Below are 24170 nucleotides of genomic sequence, written 5' to 3'. Positions count from 1 at the left end.
TAAACAATGTAAGCTGTATTACTATTGTATTAGTAATATTATTACTAATATTTTATTTCTCCTGTCAAAGCAGACTGGTCATCTACCAACACTCCTCGGTGAACCACTGCTATTCAGGCATTGTCCCTTTCAAACCTTTAAGCAACCCCAAAACAGAATTAATCACCTCTTCCTAAGCCCGTAATATACATGTAAGTCTCCGACAAGGCTATAAGCACATAAAGGGGAGCTTACCTATAACCCCTAGTACAGACATTCGTGAACACACTTACCCTCTAGCCAGCTGCCCTTCCATAGCTTGCCTCATCTGCCCAGTAAGGTCCTCAGTGGGGGAAACGTGCCAAGTCCCAGCTCCACTATGTTGCTAAGAGAAACAAACCATCATGCCTTACACTCACCCTCAGACCAAACTAACTGCATACAGAATATAATTTAAATACCAAAGGCTGGCATTTTACAGAACATCACGATCTGGACGTCATTCTAATTCCTACTACAGTTGACCCTTAAATGATGCGGGGGTTAGGGGCACTGACATCTTACACAGTCAAATATCTGTGTGACTCCCCCAAAACTGACCTAATAGCCTACTGGTGACCGAAAGTCTTACTGATTACCTAAACAGTTAATTAGCACATATTTTTTATGTTATATGATTTATATGCTGTATTCTTAAAATAAAGTTAGAGAAAAAATATAAAAATCCCAAAGAAGAAATACATTTACAGTACTGTACTGTATATATCGAAAAAAATCCACATATAAGTGGACCCGTGCAAATGCTGTTTGAAGGTCAAATGTATTTAATACTCTTCTTATACCAAACTACTCATACTCAGTGTATTTCTGTCTATTACATGTGAGTCTTTTTTTGTATTACAGTACTTTGTAATTTACCTAACTGCTAAGCCCTAGAAGGAAACTTAAATAGTCCTATTTTAGTGCAATATATGCAAACGACACCGAGTTCTACTGAATAAAACTAGGGAGTCAATACATAAAAGACTAGAATACATTTTTTTATTATATAGCATTTTATTTAAAAAAAACACTTTATTTTCATAGAATACATTTTCACATTAGAAATTCCTGTAGTGGGAAAATAACAATTTATTACCTACAGTTTTATATTTGTAGAACATTATTAGAATAAGTAAAATAAACACATTTGAGGATTAAGTCTCAGTTCAGCATCTGTAATATTTTGATACATCTATAAGGGGGCCTCTTCCCTATATGGAATTTTTCTATACTCCGAAGTTCTTCCCAGGTTTTAGGAATGAGTAATGTCATATAGCAGTATTTCCTAACTTTAAAGTTTCCCTAGGACTTGTAACCATCAATAACTGGTATTAACTGAACAGAGAGGGAAGTTTCAAAAATTAAACACTGTATAATTTTCCGCAAAGTCTTTACTTGTGAATTAACAATCTTTCCCTTTCTCCATCGTTTACAGGACAAACACAGACGTTTGATCAGGTATTGATAGTAATAAAGCTGAATTCCCTTTAAGAATCTGAAAAGCTAACAGGCCAAAGCTCATATGTAATGTTTAGTTATGCTGAGTCTTGTGAGAAGCTGGGAGACAACCCCATAAACTGACCAGAACAAGGAACTCAGTCCCCAAATTTGTTGGATACAATTCCTCTCGAACCTTTTCCTCAAAGACTAAATTCTAAAAATAACCAGGCGATTAGAAGAGGTTTGTCTCACCAATGGACTTATCTGTTATTTCCTCCTTATTTTGAGTTGAATGGCATGACAGAGCAGAGGCAAAGAGGTGTACAATCAATTCTCGTGGTATTAAGTCAAAACGCTCAGAGCTTCCATAGCATGGCGACAGCTTTGCAGATGCCCACATCATGATAGTTGAAATAACAGAGCCCAGCAAAGGTTAAAGCTGACAGGGCCAAAACGCCTGCTTTGGCAGTTTTCTGCAAAGCATCTCCGTGAACGTAGTCAGTAACCACTTGTCCAAGGCCCCTAAAAAAGTAATAATAATAGTACAAAAGGAAAATCAAAGTAAAGTCAGAAGGCTAAATAGCTAACCTGACTGCAAAACAGTAATTATCAGGTTCAAAGTACAACTCAGGGTCACAACAGTCATAAACCAAAATGAAGGAATCAAGAGTTTAGAGACATCTCTATTCTTCAGATTCAACTTTCCAGAGTTACTTCTATCAAAGACAGTAGCTAACTGCCACTTTACATACAAAACCTTGGTTGTTGTTTGTTTGTTTGTTTGTTTGTTTAATTAAAACAAATGCTCCAGGGGCACCTGGCTGGCTCAGTCGGAGAAGCATGTGGCTCTTTGATCACAGGGTCGTGAGTTCAAGCCGCACACTGGGTGTACAGATTAGTAAAAAATAAATAAATAAACTTTAAAACAAATGCTCTATAGTTTTTCAATAATTAAAAAAAATATTTATGAAGCAGACAGTATGTGCCAGAACCTGTTATAGATGTTGAAAGAACAGCAAATAAGACAGCATCCCTGCCTTTATGGAACAGATTCTAGTGAAGGAGAAAAATATACATACGTGCTATGAAGAAATATTTTGGAAAGGGTGACCTAAATGAAAAGAACATTCCAAAAAGAAATGACAATGACCTTGGCATCTTTGAGGAATAGGAAAAAGATTAGTGTCTCTAGGGGACACAAAGATCATAAGGGAAGGGCAGATCACATAGGGCCTTGAAGGTCATGATAAAAGTTTATATTTCAGTGGTGTCTGGGTGTCTCAGTCCATGGAGCACATGACTCTTGATCTCGGGGTTGTGAGTTTGAGCCTCACACTGGGTATAAACATTACTTAAAAGTAAAAATCTTTAAAAAAAAAAAAAAAAAAAAAAAGGTTGGGGGTGCCTGGGTGGTTCAGTCAGGTGGGCCTCTGACTTCGGCTCAGGTCATGATCTCACGGTTCATGGGTTTGAGCCCTGCGTCGGGCTCTGTGCTGACAGCTAGCTCAGAGCCTGGAGCCTGTTTCGGATTCTGTATCTCCCTCTCTCTCTGACCCTCCCCTGCTCACACTGTCTGTCTGTCTGTCTCTCTCTCTCAGAAATAAAACATTAAAATAAAAATTTTTTTAAAAGTTTGAGTTTCATATGAAATATAATGGGAAACAATAGATATGTTTTAAGTAGGAGTAAATATTAGTGAGATGTAATTCACATACCATAAAATAAACACCTTCTTTTTTTTTTAACTTTTTTTTTTTTTTGATAGAGACAGAGCATGAGCAGGGGAGGGGCAGAGAGAGAGGGAGACACAGAATCTAAAGCAGGCTCCAAGCTCCGAGCTATCAGCACAGAGCTCAATGCAGGGCTCAAACTCACAGACCATGAGATCATGACCTGAGCTGAAGTCAGATGCTTAACTGAGCCACCCAGGCACTCCCAACATCTTCTTTTAAAGTAAGCACCATGCCCAATGTGGAGCTTTAACTCATGACCCTGACATCAAAGTCCCACATTCTACCCACTGAGCTAGCTGGGCATGCCCCATAAAATTAACCCTTTTTAAAGTGTACACTTCAGTGGTTTTTAGTGTATTCACAAAGCTGTACAACATCATCACTATTTAATTCCACATTTTCATCACCCCAAAAGAAACCTGTATCCATTGGCTCATTATTCAACAACTAAGTTTTCCGTTTCTACGGACTGGCCTATTCTGTACATTTTATATAAATGAAGTCATACAACACGTGGCCTTTTGTGTCAAGCTTCTTTCACTTAACATTTTCAAGGTTCATCCACGTTGTGGCATACTTGTTTTCTCTTTACAGCTATTGTAAATTACACTGTATTAATATTACTATTCAAGTTTTTGTGTGAGGATATGTGTTTTCAACTTTGAGGTGTACACACCTAAAAGTGGAATCAATGGGTTATATGGTAACTCTAACTTTTTGTTAGAACCGCCAAACTGTTTTCCCAAGCGGCTGCAACTTCTTACATTTCCAGCAGAGACACAGGAGGACTCCCAACTTCTCCATACCCTTGAAACACGTGTTACCGCCCATCTTTTTGATTAGAGCCATCGTACTAAGGATGAAGTGGCAGCTTATTGTGGTTTTGATCTAAATTTCTCTAATAAAAACTTGTGTTGAGCATTTTTTCATGTGCTCATGAGTCATCTGTATATCTTCTATAAATAAATGTAATTTTACTTTTAAAAAAGATCACCTCAGCTGCAGTGTGGTGAATAGATAGTGCAGACAGCAGAAGAGGGGGCAAGAACAGAAACAGAAAACCAGTTAGGAGGCAAAGAAAGTGGCTTCGGCAAGACTGTTGGCTGAACCTAGGCTGGCGATGGGGGAGATGATGTGAAGCGACGATTCAGGCAGGCTATGTTCTGAGCCGGGAACAAAAAGACAGAGCTGATGGACTAAATGTGGGATAAGACAAAAAGAAATATCTAGAATAACTCCTAGGATTTTTGGCTTGAGCAACCATGATTTAATTGAGTTAGGGAAGAACAGGAAAGGAGGCAGCTTTGAGGGGAAATCAAGAGAGATTTGGGGGCAGGAAAGAGCGGCTTTTGGCAATGTTAAATTTGGGTGACTATTACGCATTCAAACGGACTCCGATGGTTAGACAAGTGGAATCATTGGACTGCAGATCAGGAAAAAAGGCCAGATCTGAGTGCACCTCAGGAAATCAGAGGAATAAAGAAAGGAAGACAGAGCCCAGGATTCAGGGCTTTCTTGTTCAGGAAGTCCAGACAAAGGGAGAAGCTGACATCAGAGACTAGAAGGTGCAGCGGGTGAAGTGGAGGAAAATGGTGGGCATAGGGTCTACAAAGCCAAAGAAAATTATTTAAGGAGGCGGTGGTCAATTAAGTTGAATGATGCTGAGAGTTCAAGTAAAAGGAGGACCGAGAACAGCTGGATTTTGAAAAAAGGAGGGTTTTGGGGGACACTGGTAAGAATGGCTTCAGTTATGCAGTTAGGATAAAAGCCCAATTAATGTGGATTAAAAGAGAAGAGATCCGGGGCGCCTGGGTGGCTTAGTCGGTTAAGCGTCCGACTTTCGCTTAGGTCATGATCTCGCAGTTCGTGGGTTCGAGCCCCACCTCGGGCTCTGTGCTGACTGCCAGCTCAGAGCCTGGAGCCTGTTTCAGAGTCTGTGACTCCCTCTCTCTCTGACCCTCCCCTGCTCACGCTGTCTCTCTCTCTCTCTCTCCTAGAAATAAATAAAACATTAAAAAAAAAAAGAGAGAGAGAAGAGATCCTAAGGAATTACTGCACAATCACAGACAACTCTTTTAAGTCATAGTGTGTGTGTGTGTGTGTGTGTGTGTGTGTGTGTGTATTTGTGAAAGAGACAGAGAGAGAGAAAAGGAAGAATTAGTAAGGTACCTGGAGAAAAATAAAATAAATAAAAAATAATAAAAATATATTACTTTAGAATTATTCTGATTTTTCGTGGATTTAGATGGATCTTCTGCCAAGAACCACATATTAGAGAAACATTCCTGTCCTTGTGATCTAATATTTCATATGCAATTAGAATCGTGTATTTTGAAAGGTCTATAGGTTAAAGGGTAATTCTCCTGACCAATCCTAGAAAATTAGGTAAAGAAAATCCCTTGTAACACTATTTACAAAATCATTCTGATAAATCACTTAACCCCCCCCAAACCGGGGGTTTAGTTTCTACATCTGTAAAATAACAGGGTTGGTTAAGATATTCCCAAGTCCTTTCAGTTCTAACAACCCAAAAATGCTTCCCTCGCCCACAATATCATGTTGTCCTTATAAAACATCATAAAATGAGCTCAAAGATCTCAACTGTTATTTAGAAACTTTTCAGAGGGTTCATTAACTTAGAAAGTCTAACAAACTATGCTGGATAAAATAAATAGAAGCCAGGAATTCATTCATTCAATAAATATTTACTTAGCGCATATCAGGTACTGTTCTAGGCATGAAATATATAACAACAAACAAGAACAGCCAAAAGTCTGTTTTCTTTTTTTAAAAAGGGCAAGACGTAACTATAGTGTCTAAGGATGCACAACTGGGTGGTAAAACTACAACAAAATGTAAGGAAGTGATTACTATAAAAACCAGGATAATAGTTCCTGGTTGGGGGGATGTTGAACAACTATAACTGAGGTAGAACACAAGGAAGAAGAGTCTGGAGTAGGTGGCAAAGTTCTATTTCTTTACCGGGGCAGCATTACCCTTACAATAATTTATTAAGCCATGGATGTGATTCTTGTAATTTTCTGTATCTGTGCTTTCATTCTAGTAAGGGGAGACAAGGAATACACAAAATGATAGATGACACAGTATAGTTGAAGCTAATGAGCACCGCTGAGAAAAATAAAACAGGGGAGAGGGATAGGACACGCTGGGAAGGACACTACAGTGTGAATAACTGGTTAGAGAAGGCTCATCGAGAAGGTGACAGTTCAATGGGAAGGAAATGAGGAATAAGCCATGTAACTAGAGAAAGGGAGTGACAGGCAGAAGCAAAAGTAGAGCCTTGAGGCCTGGAGTGTCCCTGGAGCGTCCAAGAACTATCATGGAAGCCGGTGTGAATGACGGAGAGAGTAGCTGGAGGCTTGGGAAGAAACGGCCAGGTTACGTTGGGCGTAAATACGCTGGAGTACGCTGGACCACCACAAGAATTCTGACTTACAGTCTGAGAAAGGTTAAAAGACTGCAAAGCGTTTTGAGGAGAATGTCTTGACCTGACTTAACATTTTAACACATCACTGGGGCTGCTGTGTTGGGAATAGACAGGAGGACCAGTTAGATGGCTACGACCGGAATCAAGGATGATGACCAGGGTGGAGGCATGAACAATTAGAAGAGCGAAAATGCCATTAACTCAGACAGGCAAGAGTGACAGAGGGCGAGATCTGGGGAAGACCAGGAACCCAGTTTGATAACATGCTATATTCAAAATGCCTATTAGATATGGAAGTAAAGACATCAAATAGGCAGGTAGATACACAAATCTGGGCATACAAATATTTTACATGTTTTAAAGTTGCTACAGGTCTGAGTATCTTAATCAACTTCTCCCTCGTATGCGTAATGGGACAAGCTTCCAGCAAATAAACTCAGCAGTGTAACACTGAAGGGTCTGCTGTACTTGCCAGTGACTATGGAGCGTGAGGGCTGCCGCCAAGGAGTAGTCCATCGCAGAGCTGGGATTCAAATAAGCAGCTGGAATTAGGCCCAGGAGCAAAACGCTGACCACCCTCTCGCCAGTCCAGTGGAGAGATGCAGCCTTGGAACCAGCTATAAAAATGGGGGGTCCAGATTCATAAGAGTTGAAAGAGGGAAACACACATCTCTCACATTCAGTATTTGCCATAAAATAACCTAGCTGACAGAATGGCAAACAGTATGCATACGAGACTTAACTGAGCATGAAGAAAGTAAGATAAAGGCGGCAACTGAGAAAGATGCCATCACCCTTCTTTGAAGTTCTTTAGCACGAGGTGTCTCAGTTCCTACTTAAATTGATTAGAAGACTAATCTAGTTTGCTCACAGGCCAGAAGATGGATGAACGACCTTCGTAGAACTACCAACCTTGGACTTGAGTGTAATGGATACTTTACGAATATAAGTTAATACCAGATGAGGAATTCACTTAAAACATTACTCTTTCATTTACACCTTCTAATCTTTAGAATTCGAAGGTAATACTAAAACTCCTCTGAAAACAAAACTAAACCATCCAATTCAAATTTGGATTATGGTCCTTCTTCGGTCCCATCACTTGTAAATAGTCCAAAACAGATATGGAACATGAAAACTTCTAAATAAGTGAAAAACAAAATGGGCTTTAAACATTTCTTTGGGAGCTTCTATCCTTTTTTGGTTACAGATCCCTTTGGGAATCTAATAAAAGGAGAGAGATATTCCCCAGGAAAATGCATGTGGACACATATGTTAAAAACTATGTTTATAATTTCAGGGACTTTCCTTCAGTCCCATGAACTTAAAATTAAAACTGCTCTGCTAAATTTAACTAAACTAAGCAAAGGAATGTAGAAACAAAAACTTTTCCAAGATAAAATAATTCTAAAAAGCAGAAAAACTATACTTGCCTAATTTCTCATAATTCAGATGCAACTATCCCTAAGTTATTAACTTAAGAATCAAGAAAACTCATGGGGCGCCTGGGTGGCTTAGTCGGTTAAGCGACCGACTTTCGCTTAGGTCATGATCTCGCGGTTCGTGGGTTCAAGCCCCGCGTCGGGCTCTGTGCTGACTGCCAGCTCGGAGCCTGGAGCCAATTTCAGAGTCTGTGTCTCCCTCTCTCTCTGACCCTCCCCTGCTCACGCTGTCTCTGTCTCTCTCCTAGAAATAAATAAAAAAAAAAACATTAAAAAAAAAAAAAAAGAATCAAGAGAACTCATTATCTCTATAAAATACAGATCTTTCCAGACTTTAAAACTGGAAATAACAGTTAGCTTACTATTCGCCTACAGGTTTTCTGTAATATTCACCAAAAAAATGCCAAGTGATTTTAATATCGACCTAAATAAAAAAAAGCAAATCAGTTTACAGCTATAAACATGTGTGATTTTTTAATGATTTTTTTTTTTTTTTTAATGTTTTATTTATTTCTAGGAGAGAGAGAGAGAGACAGCGTGAGCAGGGGAGGGTCAGAGAGAGAGGGAGTCACAGACTGAAACAGGCTCCAGGCTCTGAGCTGGCAGTCAGCACAGAGCCCGACGCGGGGCTCGAACCCACGAACCGCGAGATCATGACCTGAGCGAAAGTCGGACGCTTAGCCGACTAAGCCACCCGGGCGCCCCATAAACATGTGTGATTTTTTAAATTGTCTACTATTCTGAATTATTTGTATCTGGTTCCTCTCAAACAGCTAAATAAGTAAGAATGACTATATTTTACAGACTCTTCCTACAAAGCTATTTCCTTCCTTTAAAAAAACTGAAATTTTCATAGACTTAGACCAGAAGGGTTCTCTTTCAGTGTAAATGGCATAGTTCAACCATGCTGACATTGTCTGCCCCAAGGTGCAGGCTAAACAGGTCTTCATCTGACAGAGTTGGACATAAGAATTCCACTCCACAGAGAGCAAGTCCTGCCAAAGGCATGAAAATTAGCCAAGACAAAGATGGCAAGAGCTCAAAACGCAGCAGCAATGAAAAAAAAAAAACCAACATACCATGGTGGTTGGGGGACAGGTGAATGTGCTGTGTTCTACACTGTCCTGGGGTAGGTTGGTCCTGGAGAAATGCTGAGACATAAGCAGGTCTGACCGCTGGAAATCGGAGACACAGAGCTGAGGAAAGAGACATAAGGGAGGTCATAAACATTTCTCCGTTAACAGGAGTAACAGACTTTCTAAATGACCATAAGTAAACTATTTAACCCCAAACAGGGGATAACAGCTTCTCTGTGAAATGAGGACAGTATCATTTCCCTGGATTGCTATGAAGTCAGACTAAGTAGCCACTGAAAAATTGAAAAATCAATGAACCACTTATGTAAAAGGGCTTCACACTTAACAATTTTAAAAAGTAAATTATAGGGTGCCTGGGTGGCTCAGTTGGCTGGGGGTCCAACTCTCTTTGTTCTTGACCCAGGTCATGATCTCATGGCTCATGGGTTCAAACCCCGCATCAGGCTCTGAACTAGCAAAGTGGAGCCTGCTTGGGCTTCTCTCTCTCTCTCCCCTCCCTTCCCCTCCCCTGCTCGCGTGCGCACTGTCTCTAAAAATAAACGTAAAAAAAAAAAAATTATAGTTCCTTTCTATTTCCATTTATTCATTTATTCAACCAATAAACACTTACTACATGTAAGAGTATGCTCTTCACCGGAGCAAGAGATAAAAGACAGGCTTTGTCCTCAAGGAATTCAGTCTACTTTAGGAAGTACATCTATTACCATCTTCCTTTTCTAGATCAGTTTCTCCACTTGTACTTTTTTTTTTTTATTTTTTAAATATTTTCTTTATTTTTGAGAAAGAGAAAGACAGAGAGGCAGAGACAGAGCCACCCAGGTGCCCCTCCACTTGTACTCTTGAACCAATCCCTTTCTGTCCCCTTTTAGATCCTGTCTCTTGGTTAAAAAACAGACTGAAATTCACGCAACTCCACCACTTTACTAGCTGTGAGGTGATGAGCAATTAAGTTAAACAGCCTCTCTAAGACTAAATGTCCTTATCTGTAAAATGAAAATAGTAGCACTTACTTCATAATACTCCACTGAAAATACATGCAAGGTGCTCAGCATAATTCCCAGAATGTCATAATTACTCAATAAAAGGTAATTTCTCTTCTGTGTCTTTCACCTCTTCCTTCCTTCCTATTGGCCATTTCCAACTATGCTGCTTTATTTTTTTTTAATGTAATTTATTGTCAAGTTAGCTAATATACTGAGTATACAGTGTGCTCTAGGCTTCACGGATAGATTCCCATGATACATAACTTACATCCAACACCCAGTGCTCATCCCAACAAGTGCCTACCTCAATGCCCATCACACATTTTCCCCACTCCTGCCACTTACCCCACCCCGCCCATCAACCCTCAGTTTGTTCTCTGTATTTAAGAGTCTCTTATGGTTTGACTCTCTCTCAGTTTGTAACTACTTTTTTCCCTTCCCTTCTTCCGTGGTCTTCTGTTAACTTTTTCAAAATCCACATATGAGTGAAAATAGATATCTTTCTCTGACTGACTTATTTCACTTAGCATAATACACTCCAGTTCCATCCACGTCGTTGCAAAGGACAAGGTTTCATTCTTTTTCATTGCCAAGTACTTCACTGTATATATATATATCACTGCTTCTTTATCCATTCATCAGTTGATGGACATTTAGGCTCTTTCCATAATTTGGCTATTCCAACTCTGCTTCTTTAAAGTGTTGGTTAAATCACCTCCACCTACTCACTTCCCAATCAGTCTTCAACTCCGAAACTTATTTTTATCCCCACTAAAACTGCTTTGTTAAGTTGCCAATGGTCTCCATGTGGTCACATCCAACAAAGACTGTTTAATCTTCATCTTATTGGGCCTTTCCTCTCTTCTTTTTTGATGAACTCTCTTCTAGTCCTTCCTTTTATTTTCTGACATCCTATATCAATCTCCTCCTGCATTCACTCGAATGTTTCCCTAACATTCTACCATCCCCCCATTGTTCTCCTCACATCCTAAGCCCACCCTTGGCCATTTTATCCACTCAGCTTATTCTATGCATAAGCTGATGACACTCAATTCTGTACCTGCAACCCTGCTATCTCTCCAGAGTTTCAGAAGTTTACATGCCTGCTGGGCCTCTCCCCTGAGATATCCTACAAGATCCTCAAACTCACCATGCCAAAAATTAATAAAATCATCCTGCAACTCACTTTCTCAACCAAACGTGTCTTCCATTTGCTTGTTCCCCATTGTATTTAATGACATCCCAGTCACTCTTAACCTAAACCAAAAAACTAGAAGTCATACATAACTTCCCTCCCTAAACTGTCAATCACCAAATCATACTGATGTATCTTTTTAACATTTGAGATCATCTGCTTTTCTGTACTACTCCAACAGTGTCTTATCTCAACTCCCTTATGTGTGTCCATCTTCTATGTGTACCATCTTCTATGACGGCCATTACCACAATGTTACCCAAGTGATCTTTTTTTTTAATGTTTATTTATTTTTGTGACAGACAGAATGCAAGGAGGGGGAGGGTCATAGAGAGGGGATGACACAGAATCGGAAGCAGGCTCCAAGCTCTGAGCTGTCAGCACAGAGCCCAACGTGGAGCTCGAACTCCCGAACTTAGAGATCAAGACATGAGCCAAAGTCGGACACTTAACTGAATGAGCCACCCAGGCGCCCCCCTCCCTCCAAAAGACTGATTTAAACTGCAAACTCTATGTCAAATCCTTCAGTGGTCCCCATGCGGGTAAATGCACACTCCTTATCAAGACAAGTTCTTCCATGATTTGTTTCCAGCTCACCTTTCCAGATTCATCTCTCATTTTTCGCCTTCAGTTTCATGCACTAATAATATCTAGTTATTCACTCTCTTACTTCGAATTCCTACACCTTCATCATCACTTTTGCTCATTCCAGTAGCTCCAAATGTAATGCCCTTCTTCCTGTGGCCTTCCTTATCCCCGAGGCTCAAATAGGACACATCTCCTTCAGGAACCAAAAGAGGGTAACCCTTCTGAAACACACAACTGGTATGTTCTTCCCCTGGACTACCAAAATAATTTTGGTTTCAGGTTTCTGCTTTGTTAAGTTATGCTTACATGTGTTTTCCAAATAAAAATGAAAACTTCGAGAGGGAGGAACTATGTTTTATTCAATTTGTATCCCAATCCTACTAGTGTCTGGTATGATACAAATGCCCCGCTGAATGATTATCGAATTGATCTCCCGACCCCTACACCAACTCCAGGGTAAATGGGCAAGACCAGGCATTGGGACTTAGAGCCTAACACACGTTTCCGACGCAGGGTAGGTGTATTCTAAGAACAGTGAATTGGGAGGGGGGGAAAAAAAAAAGAACTTTTATGAATAGCCTCAGCAAGACCGTAACTTCTAGGAGCTCTCTTTCAGGTTACCCATTCCCACGTCAGCCCAGAGCGGGGACTATAAGCGCTCGAAAGAACGTCTAGGAGCATAAGCAACAATGGTTATCGCCATGGTTTCGACAGGAGCCAGATCCGCCAACGGGATGGAGGGATTCCCTGCTCAAGAGGCCTCGCCGCCCGCAGACAAAGCCTCACCGCACCGCCTTCCCCGGCTGGAGACTGTGCTAAGTCCTGTACCAGGACTCCTCACCTCGGCCTCCTTGCGCACCGCACAGGACACTCAGCCTCCAGAGACTCGCCATCTCTCTCCCGAAGGCTCAAGGTCACCCAGCAACCCGGAAGCAGTCACTCGACAACTCCCACCTCTCGACAACGGAAGAAAACAAGGGACAGGAAAATGCCCGGTGAACCGGAAGCCGGGAGCAGGCGCGCGTCCGCCGCGCATGCGCGCTTCCGCTCGTAAGAAAGCCGGGCGTTCGAGGCGGACGATGGCGGAGCTGGGTGAGGCGGACGAAGCCGAGTTGCAGCGCCTGGTGGCGGCCGAACAACAGAAGGCGCAGTTCACGGCACAGGTGCGGGGACGAGGACCAGGGTGGAGAGAAAGGAGGCGGAGGCGCAGGTTGAGTTTTTAGGCTCTTTACTCAGCCCGCGAAGTGACAGCCGCTGGGAAAAAAAACTAGCCGAGCTCTGCCACCTCACCACGGGGAGGCTGCCCAGTGCGCGTTCCTGCTGCGCCCGGTTCTTCTCAGAAAAGAAATGAGCATGGCCCCCCGGCCCCTGGTGACCAGTAGTGCGGAGGTGCCCGCCCTGCAAACCCGGCGCGGGGGAAAGAGAAAGTGTAAAGCAGAGGAGAAAGGTTCGGGCGAGGCCAAGGACACCGGAACCTCCTTGGGTGGGAGCTCTCTGGGCTTGGCATTCGGAAGGTTCGGGGTTCTGCTCCTGGCTGTGCCCCTTACAGGCCACGTGCCTCTAGGCAGGACACCCACCCATGTGGGTTTTGGTTTTGCAGTCGCGCGCTGCCTCCCTGAATTGTGGAGATCAGATGCGATAATGTGTTTGAAAACGACAAAGCAGTAGAACGTTAATGGAGAAAGGTGGACTCTGAAGTAGTCAGTCTGGACTGTAGTTTAGAACAAGTGTTTTGGAGCCCTTTCGCCGTGGTTTGAAACCGGCGTGGTCGCTTACTAGCCGCAGGATCACTAGCAGCGTGGCTCGTTGCTTAACTGCGTCTCAGACTGAGGAGACAGTTGTACTTTAGGTCCGCAGGCAGTACTGCCTGAGTGCTTAGTACTCGGCATCCTAAATAGCACGCCTTCAGTAAATGATTGAAGAGTGCTCTTTAGTGGTAGTATGGGGTAGGTTTGGAGTGAGAAGAGTGCAGTGGTTTGGGAGAAATTAATTGGCACCATACCTTCCCAGCTTACACTGGAGCTATTTGGAAAGATAAAAGATTCTCTGCCTGAAAACCTACAATGATTAAGGACTTCACATAGTGGGAAAAAATAGACAGTGGACTTCAAGGAAGTAAAATTTTGAACTGTGTTGCGGAATGGGAAAAATCTTTAGGGAGGGCATTCCAGGAATATTAAGGGTTGAGTATGCTGTGCCTGTATTTCATGGAAGCACAACAGGTTGATTAAATAAGGGAGCACCCTGAGTGGCTAAGAGAGGAGTTGATGCATTAAGCAAACAGAGGGGTGACTTGATGGGAAGTAATTTTCAATTACGAAAGAGAAAAATAGAAACAGAGAGGATAAAGGATTATTGCAATGTAGGGACAAGGATCTGGGACATCTTGGTGACAAAGTATGAAGTGAGGACAAATTATGAGGCGAGCCCATGGTTTGTTGATTGTAAGAATGATTCCGTAGGGTGTTAGAAAATGAGAAAGAATGGGAAGGAAATAAATTTTGCAGAGTTAGACCTATATGCCAACCCCAATAGCTATTAATTTTCTTTCCTCTTAGGTGCATCACTTCATGGAGCTATGCTGGGATAAATGTGTGGACAAGCCAGGGAATCGTCTGGACTCTCGCACTGAAAATTGTCTCTCTAGCTGTGTGGACCGCTTCATTGACACTACTCTTGCTATCACCAGTCGGTTTGCCCAGATTGTTCAGAAGGGAGGGCAGTAGACCATCCCTTTGGAGAATGACAGAAGCAAAGGACTTGTTGTTAAGCAGATTGAAGGGCCACTGGGGGAAGGTCATCAGCCCATTGTCAGGTGAACTTGAGGCTGTTACCAAGCCTGTTGGTGCTAAAAAGTAACAGATCAAATGTTCAAAAAGTGAAATTTATTTATTTGGAATTCAGAAATTCCAGGTTGTATCACAACAGTTAATAAATGTGAATTCTCCAACTCTTTTTTTTTTTAAATCCCGTTTTAGGATTTAATACAGAGAACTCTGATTGACAGGAAAATTAGAAATAAGTATGTTCCAAGACCAGTAGTGCAAATGAGAGATCTTGGGTTTTGAAGAGCCATCCTAAGCCACTAATTAAGGGGGCTAGAAGAACCATCAAAACCTTAGCCTAAGGTATAGAAGAGAAATTGGGGTGGAGAAGGGTGAAGAACAGAAAACAGCTTTATTGCTTATACATGACCAAGAAAAGGTAAACATGGCAAAAACAAACAAACAAACAAACCAAAAACAGGCAAGATGTGTATTCTTGGGAAAGGAATAGGCCTGCTAGTATGGGAGAAGGGGAGGGTCAAGACCAGAGCAGAACCAACTTCCTGGAGACGCCTTGTTCACACTGGCCCATCTTCCTGAGTCTGCTAAAATCAGAACTTTTACAGCACAGAGAGAATGCTTAAAAAATACGTGCTGAAGACTCCTTCCAACAAAGATTTCACTTACTCCAAGAACAAAACAATTGCTTTAGGTTAAGAGGTAGTAATTACAGACTGCCCCCCGCCCCCAACCCTTGGGCCCCTACTAATCCCAAAGGTAAAAATATACGCCATGGAACATTGACAATTGAGTACCAAAGTATTAATATTTTCAAGTAAATATCCTCAAAGGTAGCACCTGCTTATAATCAAGGGATGGGAACCTCTAGCCAACCATGTATTTTATAACTAAGCATTTTATTAGAAATCTGTTCTGGAAAGAGAACAAATTTAGTAGTTAGAACTACAAAGTATTACCACCTCACGGAATGTTGTTCTAGGTCTATTCTATTGCTGGTGTCTTACACTGTCATGCTACCATGAAGTATTTCTGTGTTCTACGTGGGGAAAGTGAGGCCGGGGACGTTAACTTACCTGTTCAGACTTCATAACTAGTTAGTGGCAGAACCAAGACCAAAAGTCTGGGTTTTCAAGTTTTCTACTCAGCCCATGAAGTGACAACCAGGAAACCAATGTCACTTGACATTCTGTCATAATGAAAAAATTCACCTTTGTTCTAACAGCCTTTTTTTCAGTGATATTTTGGTTTCTTAAGAATCAACAGTAGGGATCACAGTATAGAGCAAAGGGAAATAATATGATCTCTGCTTGGTGCTTTAACCAGAAGGCTGACTGGGAAGAAGTGGGTGCATCCCTGAGAAACCTGTTTCATTTTGGAACTGATTCAACTTAGTTTCAGGGAAAATCTAAAGTTCATTAATAAATTTAGAAATGAACAAGGAAGATAACATTTAAATGGCAGTTGTGACCCTGAATCCTGTTCAGAGCACCATTAGACGGCATGACCAATTCCTAACTTTATCCCATTTGGTTGAGGACTTAGGACAACCAAAGAAAGAATTTTGAACACCAGTCCATTTAGGCAATATACAGCAATGGAAGTAGAAAACCATTTACTATCTAATCACCATGTTTAGGGGTATACTGAATGTATCCACAGACCCTGTCCAGCAGGGGAATTTGACCAAAAAAACAAAAAACCCTAGTCTCATAATAACAGCGGTCTATGGATGTTATCATGAAGGAAAAGTATCTTGTTCTTATACTCTTTTTCTCATTAAATAAACTGGACATATCTAAGGGGCCAAACACAGAAAGATCAAAGCACCAAGGCTGAAGACACAAAAAGTTAAGTCCTGGCACCAGCTATTAAACAGCAACACGATGTTCCCTTACAACATTCGACACAGTACCAGTTCCAACCCACCTCTCGATCCCAGCCCTTGCTTTCCTCAGATTCAACATTCCAATTGGTGTACCCAGGTCATTAGTGGGTTCAGCTTTCTGGGTCCTTTAATTTGCTGTATATGCACTCTACCCTAAGTGTGATTAATTGCAAAAAATAATCTCTTCGAGAATACTTCATAACAAAATACCAGACTCCCTATTAACAACAGGAGGATCAAGTTTAACAGGCCAAAACAAGACAAGTCTGTCAGAACATATATAGATGGCACAGGACACCTCTGACCTCAGGGCCCCTGTACTGGGCAGTAGAGTCACTGGCAAAACCCGAAGGCAACAGAGCTGCAAGTAACCAGGAGTCAGCTGGGCAAATGAAGAATGTTTCTCATTTAGTCATCCTCTGAACTGTCTGCAGACCTTTCATCTGTAGCCACTTTCCAATTTGTGCGTTTGTTTGTCCTCTGCTGTATTTCATTGTTAACTATAGGGATATGGACTTTTTTCTCTTTCTTTTTCCTTTTGGTTTTCTTAGTGTCTCTTTCCTCACCTTCCTCAGAACTGCTGGATGCGGAATCATCAGACTGGGAAGTGTCACTTTCTGCATCTAAGAATAAAGCAGGTTTCTTGAGAGACTTTTTCCTGGATTTTTTCTTGCACTTATGTGGCTGTTTCCTTTTTCTGGTACTAGAAGCCCCAGTTTCTTCTGAGAACTCGCTTGAGGAATCTGCTGTTACGTCTGTGGCTTCCTTTTTGCTTTTCTTCTGTTTTTTGTGTGACTTTTTTTTCTGCTTTTTTTTGTGGGATTTCTTTGACTTCTTGTGTTTGTGAGACTCGTGGGTGGATGATTTTACTTGGGGAGATGTTTTTTTTCCATTGGTAATATCTTGCTGGTCACTACTAGTAAAAAAGAAACTACTTTACTATAGGAAATAAAAAGCATATTTATATTTAGTATTCTGTACTCTACATAGAAAGTTGAGGTTAACATCTGAATTTTTTTAAATGTTTTATTTCTTTCTGACAGAGAGAGAGAGAGTGTGTGAGCAGGGGAGAGTCAGAAAGAGGAGGAGACACAGAATCTGAAACAGGCTCCAGGCTCTGAGCTAGCTGCCAGCACAGAGCCCGACGCGGGGCTCAAACCCATGAACTGTGAGATCGTTACCTGAGCCGAAGGTGGACACTTAACTAACTGACTGAGCCACCCAGGCACCCCAACATCTGAATTTTAAATAAGAGCTCTGACAGAAGGTTACTATGAGACTATCACTCTCACTTTTTGTTTTCTTAAAGATAAAAATTCTAATCTGTCACCTTGAGTTAATGTATGGAATACTATGTATAAGAACCTAAATATTACATATATATATATATATGCAGAACATCAATCAGGAAAAGGCAAAATACCAATTATCTCCCAACTAAATTGCCTGTCATTTTCTGGTTACATTTTTAATGGCAAATGTTACCTCCTTTATAAAATTAGGAACCCAATTTATAGTTCAGACTTGGTATAGTATTACTTGGTACTGGTTCAGACTTGGCTTCTTTTTTTTCAGTAAGTCTATTTGCCTTACCTGTCTGTTTCAAATTCTTCAGGGTATAACTCTTTGTAACCACTGTGACCCCATCTGTAAAATGACATAAATATTACATGTATTATTAAGGCAATACCTACATTTCTTTAAATTAAAAAAAATTAGACTCAGGAGTGCACACATACAGACATGCACACAGAACAAAGAAAGCATGATAGAGCCAACCCCACCTTCAAGCTTAACTGGCTACATTTTCTGTACTGCACATTATTATTTTTTTTTTAAATGTTTTATTTATTTCTAGGAGAGAGAGAGAGACAGCGTGAGCAGGGGAGGGTCAGAGAGAGAGGGAGTCACAGACTGAAACAGGTTCCAGGCTCTGAGCTGGCAGTCAGCACAGAGCCCGACGCGGGGCTCGAACCCACGAACCGCGAGATCATGACCTAAGCGAAAGTCGGACGCTTAACCGACTAAGCCACCCAGGCACCCCACATTATTATTTTAGACACAAAGGATTCTTTTGTCCATTTGTAAGAGAACTTGTTCTCAAGAAACACTAAGGAACTCTTCTACTCTGCTCTTTAGCTGTGAAATACTTCTCCAAAAACAACTCTTAACGTAATGCTGTCTACATTGGAACAATTTTTTTTAACATAGCAATTTTATTGAGATGTAATTCCTATACCATAAAATTCACCCTTTTAAAGTACAATTCAGTGGCTTTTAGTATATTCAGAATTGCGCAGCCATCACCACTTTCTAATTTCAGAACATCTTCATCACCCAAAAAGGAACTCCATCCTTTAGCAGTAACTCTCCATTCCTCCCTCTCCTGTAGCCCATGGCAACCACGAATCTACTTTCTGTCTCTATGGATTTGCCTATTCTGGACATACCATATAAATAGAATCATGTAATAAGTGGCCTTTTGTGTCTGGTTTTCACCTGTTTCCAAGGTTCATCCATGTTACAGTATATCAGTACTTTATTCCTTTCACTGTCCAGGAACATCACATTAGTCCCCCCTTATCTTCAGTTTTGCTTTCTAGAAGCAGATCGCCCTCCTTCTGTCATTTGTCAGAGGTCAGCAGCAGCCTAATGCTACATCAAAATGTCTACATGATTCCCTTCACATCACCTCATCACACAGGCATTTTATCATCTCACATCATGACAAGAAGAATGGTGAGTACAGTACTAATAAAATATTTGAGAGACCACACTCACATAAAGCTTATTAGAGTATATTGTTATAATTGTTCTATTTTTAGTTATTGTAAAGCTCTTACTGTCCCCAATTTAGAAATTAAACTTTATCAGGAGCACCTGGGTGGCTCAGTCAGTCAGGCATCCAACTTCAGCTCAGGTCATGATCTCATGGTTCATCAGTTTGAGCCCTGCATCAGGCTGTCTGCTGTCAGCACAAAGCCTGCTTCAGATCCTCTGTCCCGCCCCCAAATCCCTCCTCTGCTCATGCTCACTCTTTCTCAAAAGTAAATATTTAAAAAATAAAGAAATTAAGCTTTATCATAAGAATGTATGTACAGGAAAAAACACAGTATATATAGGGTTCAGTACAACTCACAGTTTTAGGCAAGCACTGGGGGTGTTAGAACATATCCCTCATGGAGAAGGGGGGACTACTATACCATTCTGTTCATCCCTTCATCAGTTAAGAGAGACATCTGGGTTTCCACTTTTGGGCCATTATGATAATTATGCTATGAACATTTGTGTGCAAGTTTTTGTAGAGATAATTAATTTTTAAAAGTACACATTCTCAAGTCAGATATCATTAATGGTCACAAGAATTTAGTTACAAACCTGTCTGGCATGTTAGCTTCATAATCATATAACTTCTTATTCCAGGATTTAGCCTTAAGAAAATCATCTTCTAGTGCCCCAGAAATTTCATTCTTTGGCCTCCAATAGTCTCTCTGACTCTCTTCATCAAAACCATCACTACGCATCCGGCTATAAGGAAAAACAGCAGACCTTTTATACTTAGAAGCAATCTGTGAGGCTCCTTTATGGAATGTCATGCACCAAACCCACTGAACAAGCTAAGGGGAAAACAAAACTACCCGGTATTTAGTGTTTAAAAACAAACCATGTAAAAAGTCATGATCTGTTCTACTCTCTAAGTCTGTACACTTGTCCAGTGAAAATCTGACCATTACTACCCATCCTCTTGCAGAATACAGACAAAAATGACTTATGGACTATGGCACGCTGTAGCTCACTCACTGATTCTCAAGCAGGAGTTCATGCAAAGGATGCTGAGCATAATCACAGCTGGTAACAATTTCAAACCACCCTGGTGATTCTGAAATCTCCCTTCCTCGAAAACCAGCAACCTGCTGCACTGAGGCCATAGTAACAGTAGGAGCAAGGCCTAACCCATGAGAATGCTGGGGTAGAAAAACCGCTGAAAACCAGTGATACAGCCCATACTTACAAGGTCCACTAACAAGTCACTCAGCAAGCTAATCAATTATCAAAAATGTTTACGGGCCACCTATATGCTAGGTGCTGTTCTAGCTGCTAGGAATGTAAAAGCAAATGGGAGACCATCAGAATCCTGCCCCTAAAGAGATTATGCTTTAAAGATTTATTAGACCATGACAGGCGTTAATAATTCACTCTAAAAATAGTATTTTGTTCCTGGAAATGCCTCTTGGAACTGAACAACTAATACAAGACAAACCAATATCTGCACTAACTTCTAAATTCTCAAAGGACCATCTTTAGCAAGAAAACATTTTATCTGCAAATATCTGCAAAGATATTTATTTTTATATTGAGACCCTACCTTCTTTACCTCGGAGACCCCAAATACTTTCTTGTTTAAAGCCCCTCACATACGGCCAATCACACTCCAAAGCCTGAATACTCTACAGGCACACTCATTCCCCTTAAATATCTCATATATTCATTGTTTCCCTGGGTGGCTTTAGAAATCAGCATTATTAGTATAGTCATTTTTCATACAGTTCTACACTAACAGGCATATGAAGCCCAAGAGATGTTCCAAACATTCAGATATTCCTATACCTCTACAGATAAGACAATAAGCCTGCATACTCAACACTGAAATTATTAAGAGGGTAATGTGAAAGGCTATGTGACTTGGTGAACACAGCAAGGAGATGTAGTAAAGAAAGGCTGAAAGAGAATCAAAGATTAATAGAGGAAAGAAGGGAATGATAGCTAAGAGTAAATCTTAAAAGCCATCAAGCAAGGTCAGAATACACAAAATCCTTAACTTTTCAAGTTGTTCTAGACAGAATTTTTTAATTCTCCATTGCAAATGAGTACTAAGAATTAAGTCATATACACCGTAGCCACTATCTTTATGCGTGAGTCTAGATTTATGAAAGAAGGAAGGCTTAAAGATTCAGAGAACTGAGCTTATCTATCTTTAGCATACTAAAATGCTTTTAAGTGAAAGTTAATGGTTCTGAACAAGATCAGAATTATTTTGGTTGTTAGAGCTGCAACTTCACCTTGAACTACCGGGTAACATTTTCCTTTTGGTTCCCCGGTAAGCATCTTCCATCTGTTTCTCCAGTTCTCTGATTTTCCACATATCTGATTCCTCCTGAATCTACATTTTTTTTAAAAGAAAAGAAATATAAATGACTAAAAATAACATTTTACATCACAGAAAAGTAGCTGACAATACACTCTGCACTGATTATTGCATTATAGATTGGGTTATGATCAGGAACCTGGCAAACAAATTGAGGATTTCTAGAGTGGCTAAATAATCCTATCCAGTGAATCTCAAATACATGGAATTGTGCAATGACACGAGAACTTTTTAACCCTGCACAGACACACTTACCACCTTATTATTTTTGCAATCATGCTGCAATAATCAAATGACAATCCTTTCTGTTTCAATTAGTCACCAAGTTCTTTGGATTCTCTCTCCTAAATTCCTCACCTTCATCCCTAATATCACTGTTTTCATGCAAACCCCTCACCATCTCTCACCTGGAGCACTGCACTTGCCTATCTGGTCTCTCCATCTGATCTATATCCCCTATCCAGCTAACAAATCATCTTTCTAAGATACAAATACAATCATGTCATAACCATCTTAAAGACATTTGATGGTTTCTTTTTTATTTAGAAGAAAGAGCCTCACAAGCCAACTCTAATTTACCACTCAAGCTTTATCTTGTTACTACACCGCGCCCCTCCCCCACATTCCCTGCTTTCTGAATGCACATTCCTTGCCAAGCCCCAAGTGCTGCATGTTCTTTTCTGTTGCCATGTGAGTACATGATGTTCTTTCTGTCTGGAATGATCTTTTACATATGGTAAAATTTAACCTGTTCAACAAGAAGGAATTCAAATATCAGCAGCAGCTCAAATACCACCCATTCTGTGAAGCCTTTCCTTATTTCCCAAGGCAGATTTCATTATTCCTTCTTCAGTGCGCTGAAGCACTTTGTATATGTCTCAATTCCAGTACTTGTCAAATAGATTATAATCACCTATTTTATTCATCTTTGTATCTCCAAACTACCAACATAATGCTTGGCACACTGTATGCCTTCGATAAATGTTGAGGAAGAACTAGATTGTACCTCTCACCTTATTGTGAGCATCTGTGTGCCGGATGACATTCCTTAGGAGGACTTTCCCCAATGGAACCCGGGACATTCTTCAATCTGAAATGAATCAAGAAATAACACTTAATAATTTCCTTTATTACCTTCTTTTTTATCACAATGTTATAAAGAAGCACGAGGTAAAAAAAAGAAAAGATCACTGAACAAGAAGTCAGAAGTCCTAAGGGGCAGTTTTCCCCTCACCATTAAAAGGAGACAAATGCCTGACCACACTAATGGGAAGATGAATGTAACTGAGATAAATGTACATCGAAGTTCTTTTAAACTGCACAAAACTAAGTGCTTTCAAGGACACCATTTTATTTAATCCTCAAAACAATCCCACGTTTTATATGAGGCAAGCATCTTAATCCCTATTTTGTAGGTGAAATTCCCTTAAGCCATAACTTGCCCCAGGCCAGTTAGGCCAAGGCAAACCAGGTTCGGATTAGAAATCAACTCTAGAATCCCAAAATCAGTTTGTGATGAAGCAAATACCTAGATCTGAAGACTATCGGGGTCCACCAAATGTCAACATTGACCATCAAATGCAGAGAGGCCCTAAATTTCTCCATTCAGGGGAATTTCACTTTCTACTTTGTACAGAAGCCTCCAAAAAACAGATGGCACGGGTATTCAGTGTGTAGCTAGCAGCGGTTTTGTGCAACCACCCCACCGCTCACTCACCCCTCGATCCTGAGGAAATCAGGCATCTTGCTAGTGTGAGACGAAGAACCACTCCATTACAAGATCTCCTCCGACTCAGGAAGCCAAGGAGTCAGGGCTCAAAGGCAGCTCTGCAGCTTCACCCGAGTCCTTCGTGAAAACGTAGCCTTCCCACCGGTTATTCTGCCCTCAGCCGCGGCCCAGGCCACCGCTGCCTTGCCCCCAGCCCAGCCCGACAGGGGGGGTCTCTTTCCCGACTGAGGCCGGAGGCTGCGCCGCCCCGCGGGATCCGGACGGCCGGCTCGACGGGGCATTCCCCGCTCGCGCTCCTCGGGGACGGACCCGGGGGTTGGGCTTCGCTCTCCCGAAAGGACGGGGACGCTCTGGACGGGTACAATCCTCGACTGGGCCCCAAGAAATACCTAGAGTGCCCGAAGGGGGGGGTGAAGCTTCCAAGGGGAAGACAGAGAAAATGCCCCCATCTCTGTCACCGGGATCCCTGTCCCCCAGCGGCCACGGAGCTCCCGGTAACCTTCCCTCCAAACGCCCTCCCCATACGAACACACACAAACACACCCATACCGTGCGCCGCAGCTTCGCGTGGCGGGGAATTGGGGAGGGGGGAGGGGGAGATCTGGGAGACAAGGGAGCGGACTTCCCTTTCGGGCCGGAAGTCGTTCTCCGGAGAAACTCTTCCCACCAACCGGGGA

General features: G+C 41.4%; 3 protein-coding genes across 8 annotated transcripts; 1 reads left to right on the top strand and 2 right to left on the bottom strand.

Moving 5' to 3' along the window:
• Positions 1-1000: 1000 nt before the first annotated feature.
• SDHD (succinate dehydrogenase complex subunit D) lies at positions 1001-12914 on the bottom strand. 2 transcript variants are annotated; one of them, XM_039229195.1, is made up of 4 exons: positions 12789-12897; positions 9164-9280; positions 7115-7259; positions 1001-1983 (listed from the first exon to the last, which is right to left on the bottom strand). In XM_039229195.1, exons 1-4 carry the CDS (start codon positions 12838-12840, stop codon positions 1818-1820), a joined length of 480 nt encoding a protein of 159 aa, XP_039085126.1. In that variant the 5' UTR covers positions 12841-12897; the 3' UTR covers positions 1001-1817. The 2 variants fall into 2 exon arrangements, with proteins under 2 accessions (XP_039085126.1, XP_039085127.1); XM_039229196.1 differs by lacking the exon at positions 7115-7259 and having other exon boundaries at positions 1895-1983; positions 12789-12914.
• Positions 12915-12972: 58 nt separating this feature from the next.
• TIMM8B (translocase of inner mitochondrial membrane 8 homolog B) lies at positions 12973-14897 on the top strand. Its single transcript, XM_039229191.1, has 2 exons — positions 12973-13110; positions 14506-14897. Exons 1-2 carry the CDS (start codon positions 12982-12984, stop codon positions 14671-14673), a joined length of 297 nt encoding a protein of 98 aa, XP_039085122.1. The 5' UTR covers positions 12973-12981; the 3' UTR covers positions 14674-14897.
• Positions 14898-15105: 208 nt separating this feature from the next.
• On the bottom strand, positions 15106-24139 carry NKAPD1 (NKAP domain containing 1). 5 transcript variants are annotated; one of them, XM_039229187.1, is made up of 7 exons: positions 24043-24139; positions 23482-23882; positions 22778-22854; positions 21679-21779; positions 19997-20146; positions 18212-18265; positions 15106-17534 (listed from the first exon to the last, which is right to left on the bottom strand). In XM_039229187.1, the coding sequence occupies exons 3-7, from the start codon at positions 22844-22846 to the stop codon at positions 17027-17029; spliced, it is 882 nt and encodes a 293-aa protein (XP_039085118.1). In that variant the 5' UTR covers positions 22847-22854; positions 23482-23882; positions 24043-24139; the 3' UTR covers positions 15106-17026. The 5 variants fall into 5 exon arrangements, with proteins under 5 accessions (XP_039085118.1, XP_039085119.1, XP_039085117.1 ...); XM_039229188.1 differs by having other exon boundaries at positions 23482-23511; XM_039229186.1 differs by having other exon boundaries at positions 23482-24139.
• Between the last annotated feature and the right edge of the window lie 31 nt (positions 24140-24170).

Source organism: Hyaena hyaena, unplaced genomic scaffold, assembly GCF_003009895.1.
Source record: "Hyaena hyaena isolate Hyena2069 unplaced genomic scaffold, ASM300989v1 scaffold_36, whole genome shotgun sequence".
NCBI classification, from domain to species: domain Eukaryota; kingdom Metazoa; phylum Chordata; class Mammalia; order Carnivora; family Hyaenidae; genus Hyaena; species Hyaena hyaena.
This window is presented reverse-complemented; position numbering and strand designations above follow the sequence as displayed.

Coding starts and splice junctions, on each gene's coding strand:
- SDHD (XM_039229195.1), bottom strand. CDS start 12,840: ATGGCGAGTCTCTGGAGGCTGAGTGTCCTGTGCGGTGCGCAAGGAGGC. Junction 9,281..12,788: donor CGGTGCGCAAGGAGGCCGAG/GTGAGGAGTCCT, acceptor CTCTTTCCTCAG/CTCTGTGTCTCCGATTTCCA. Junction 7,260..9,163: donor CCTGTCCCCCAACCACCATG/GTATGTTGGTTT, acceptor CCATTTTTATAG/CTGGTTCCAAGGCTGCATCT.
- TIMM8B (XM_039229191.1), top strand. CDS start 12,982: ATGCGCGCTTCCGCTCGTAAGAAAGCCGGGCGTTCGAGGCGGACGATG. Junction 13,111..14,505: donor AGGCGCAGTTCACGGCACAG/GTGCGGGGACGA, acceptor CTTTCCTCTTAG/GTGCATCACTTCATGGAGCT.
- NKAPD1 (XM_039229186.1), bottom strand. CDS start 22,846: ATGTCCCGGGTTCCATTGGGGAAAGTCCTCCTAAGGAATGTCATCCGG. Junction 20,147..21,678: donor ATGTTACCCGGTAGTTCAAG/GTGAAGTTGCAG, acceptor TTTTCCTTATAG/CCGGATGCGTAGTGATGGTT. Junction 18,266..19,996: donor GAAGCTAACATGCCAGACAG/GTTTGTAACTAA, acceptor GTCATTTTACAG/ATGGGGTCACAGTGGTTACA.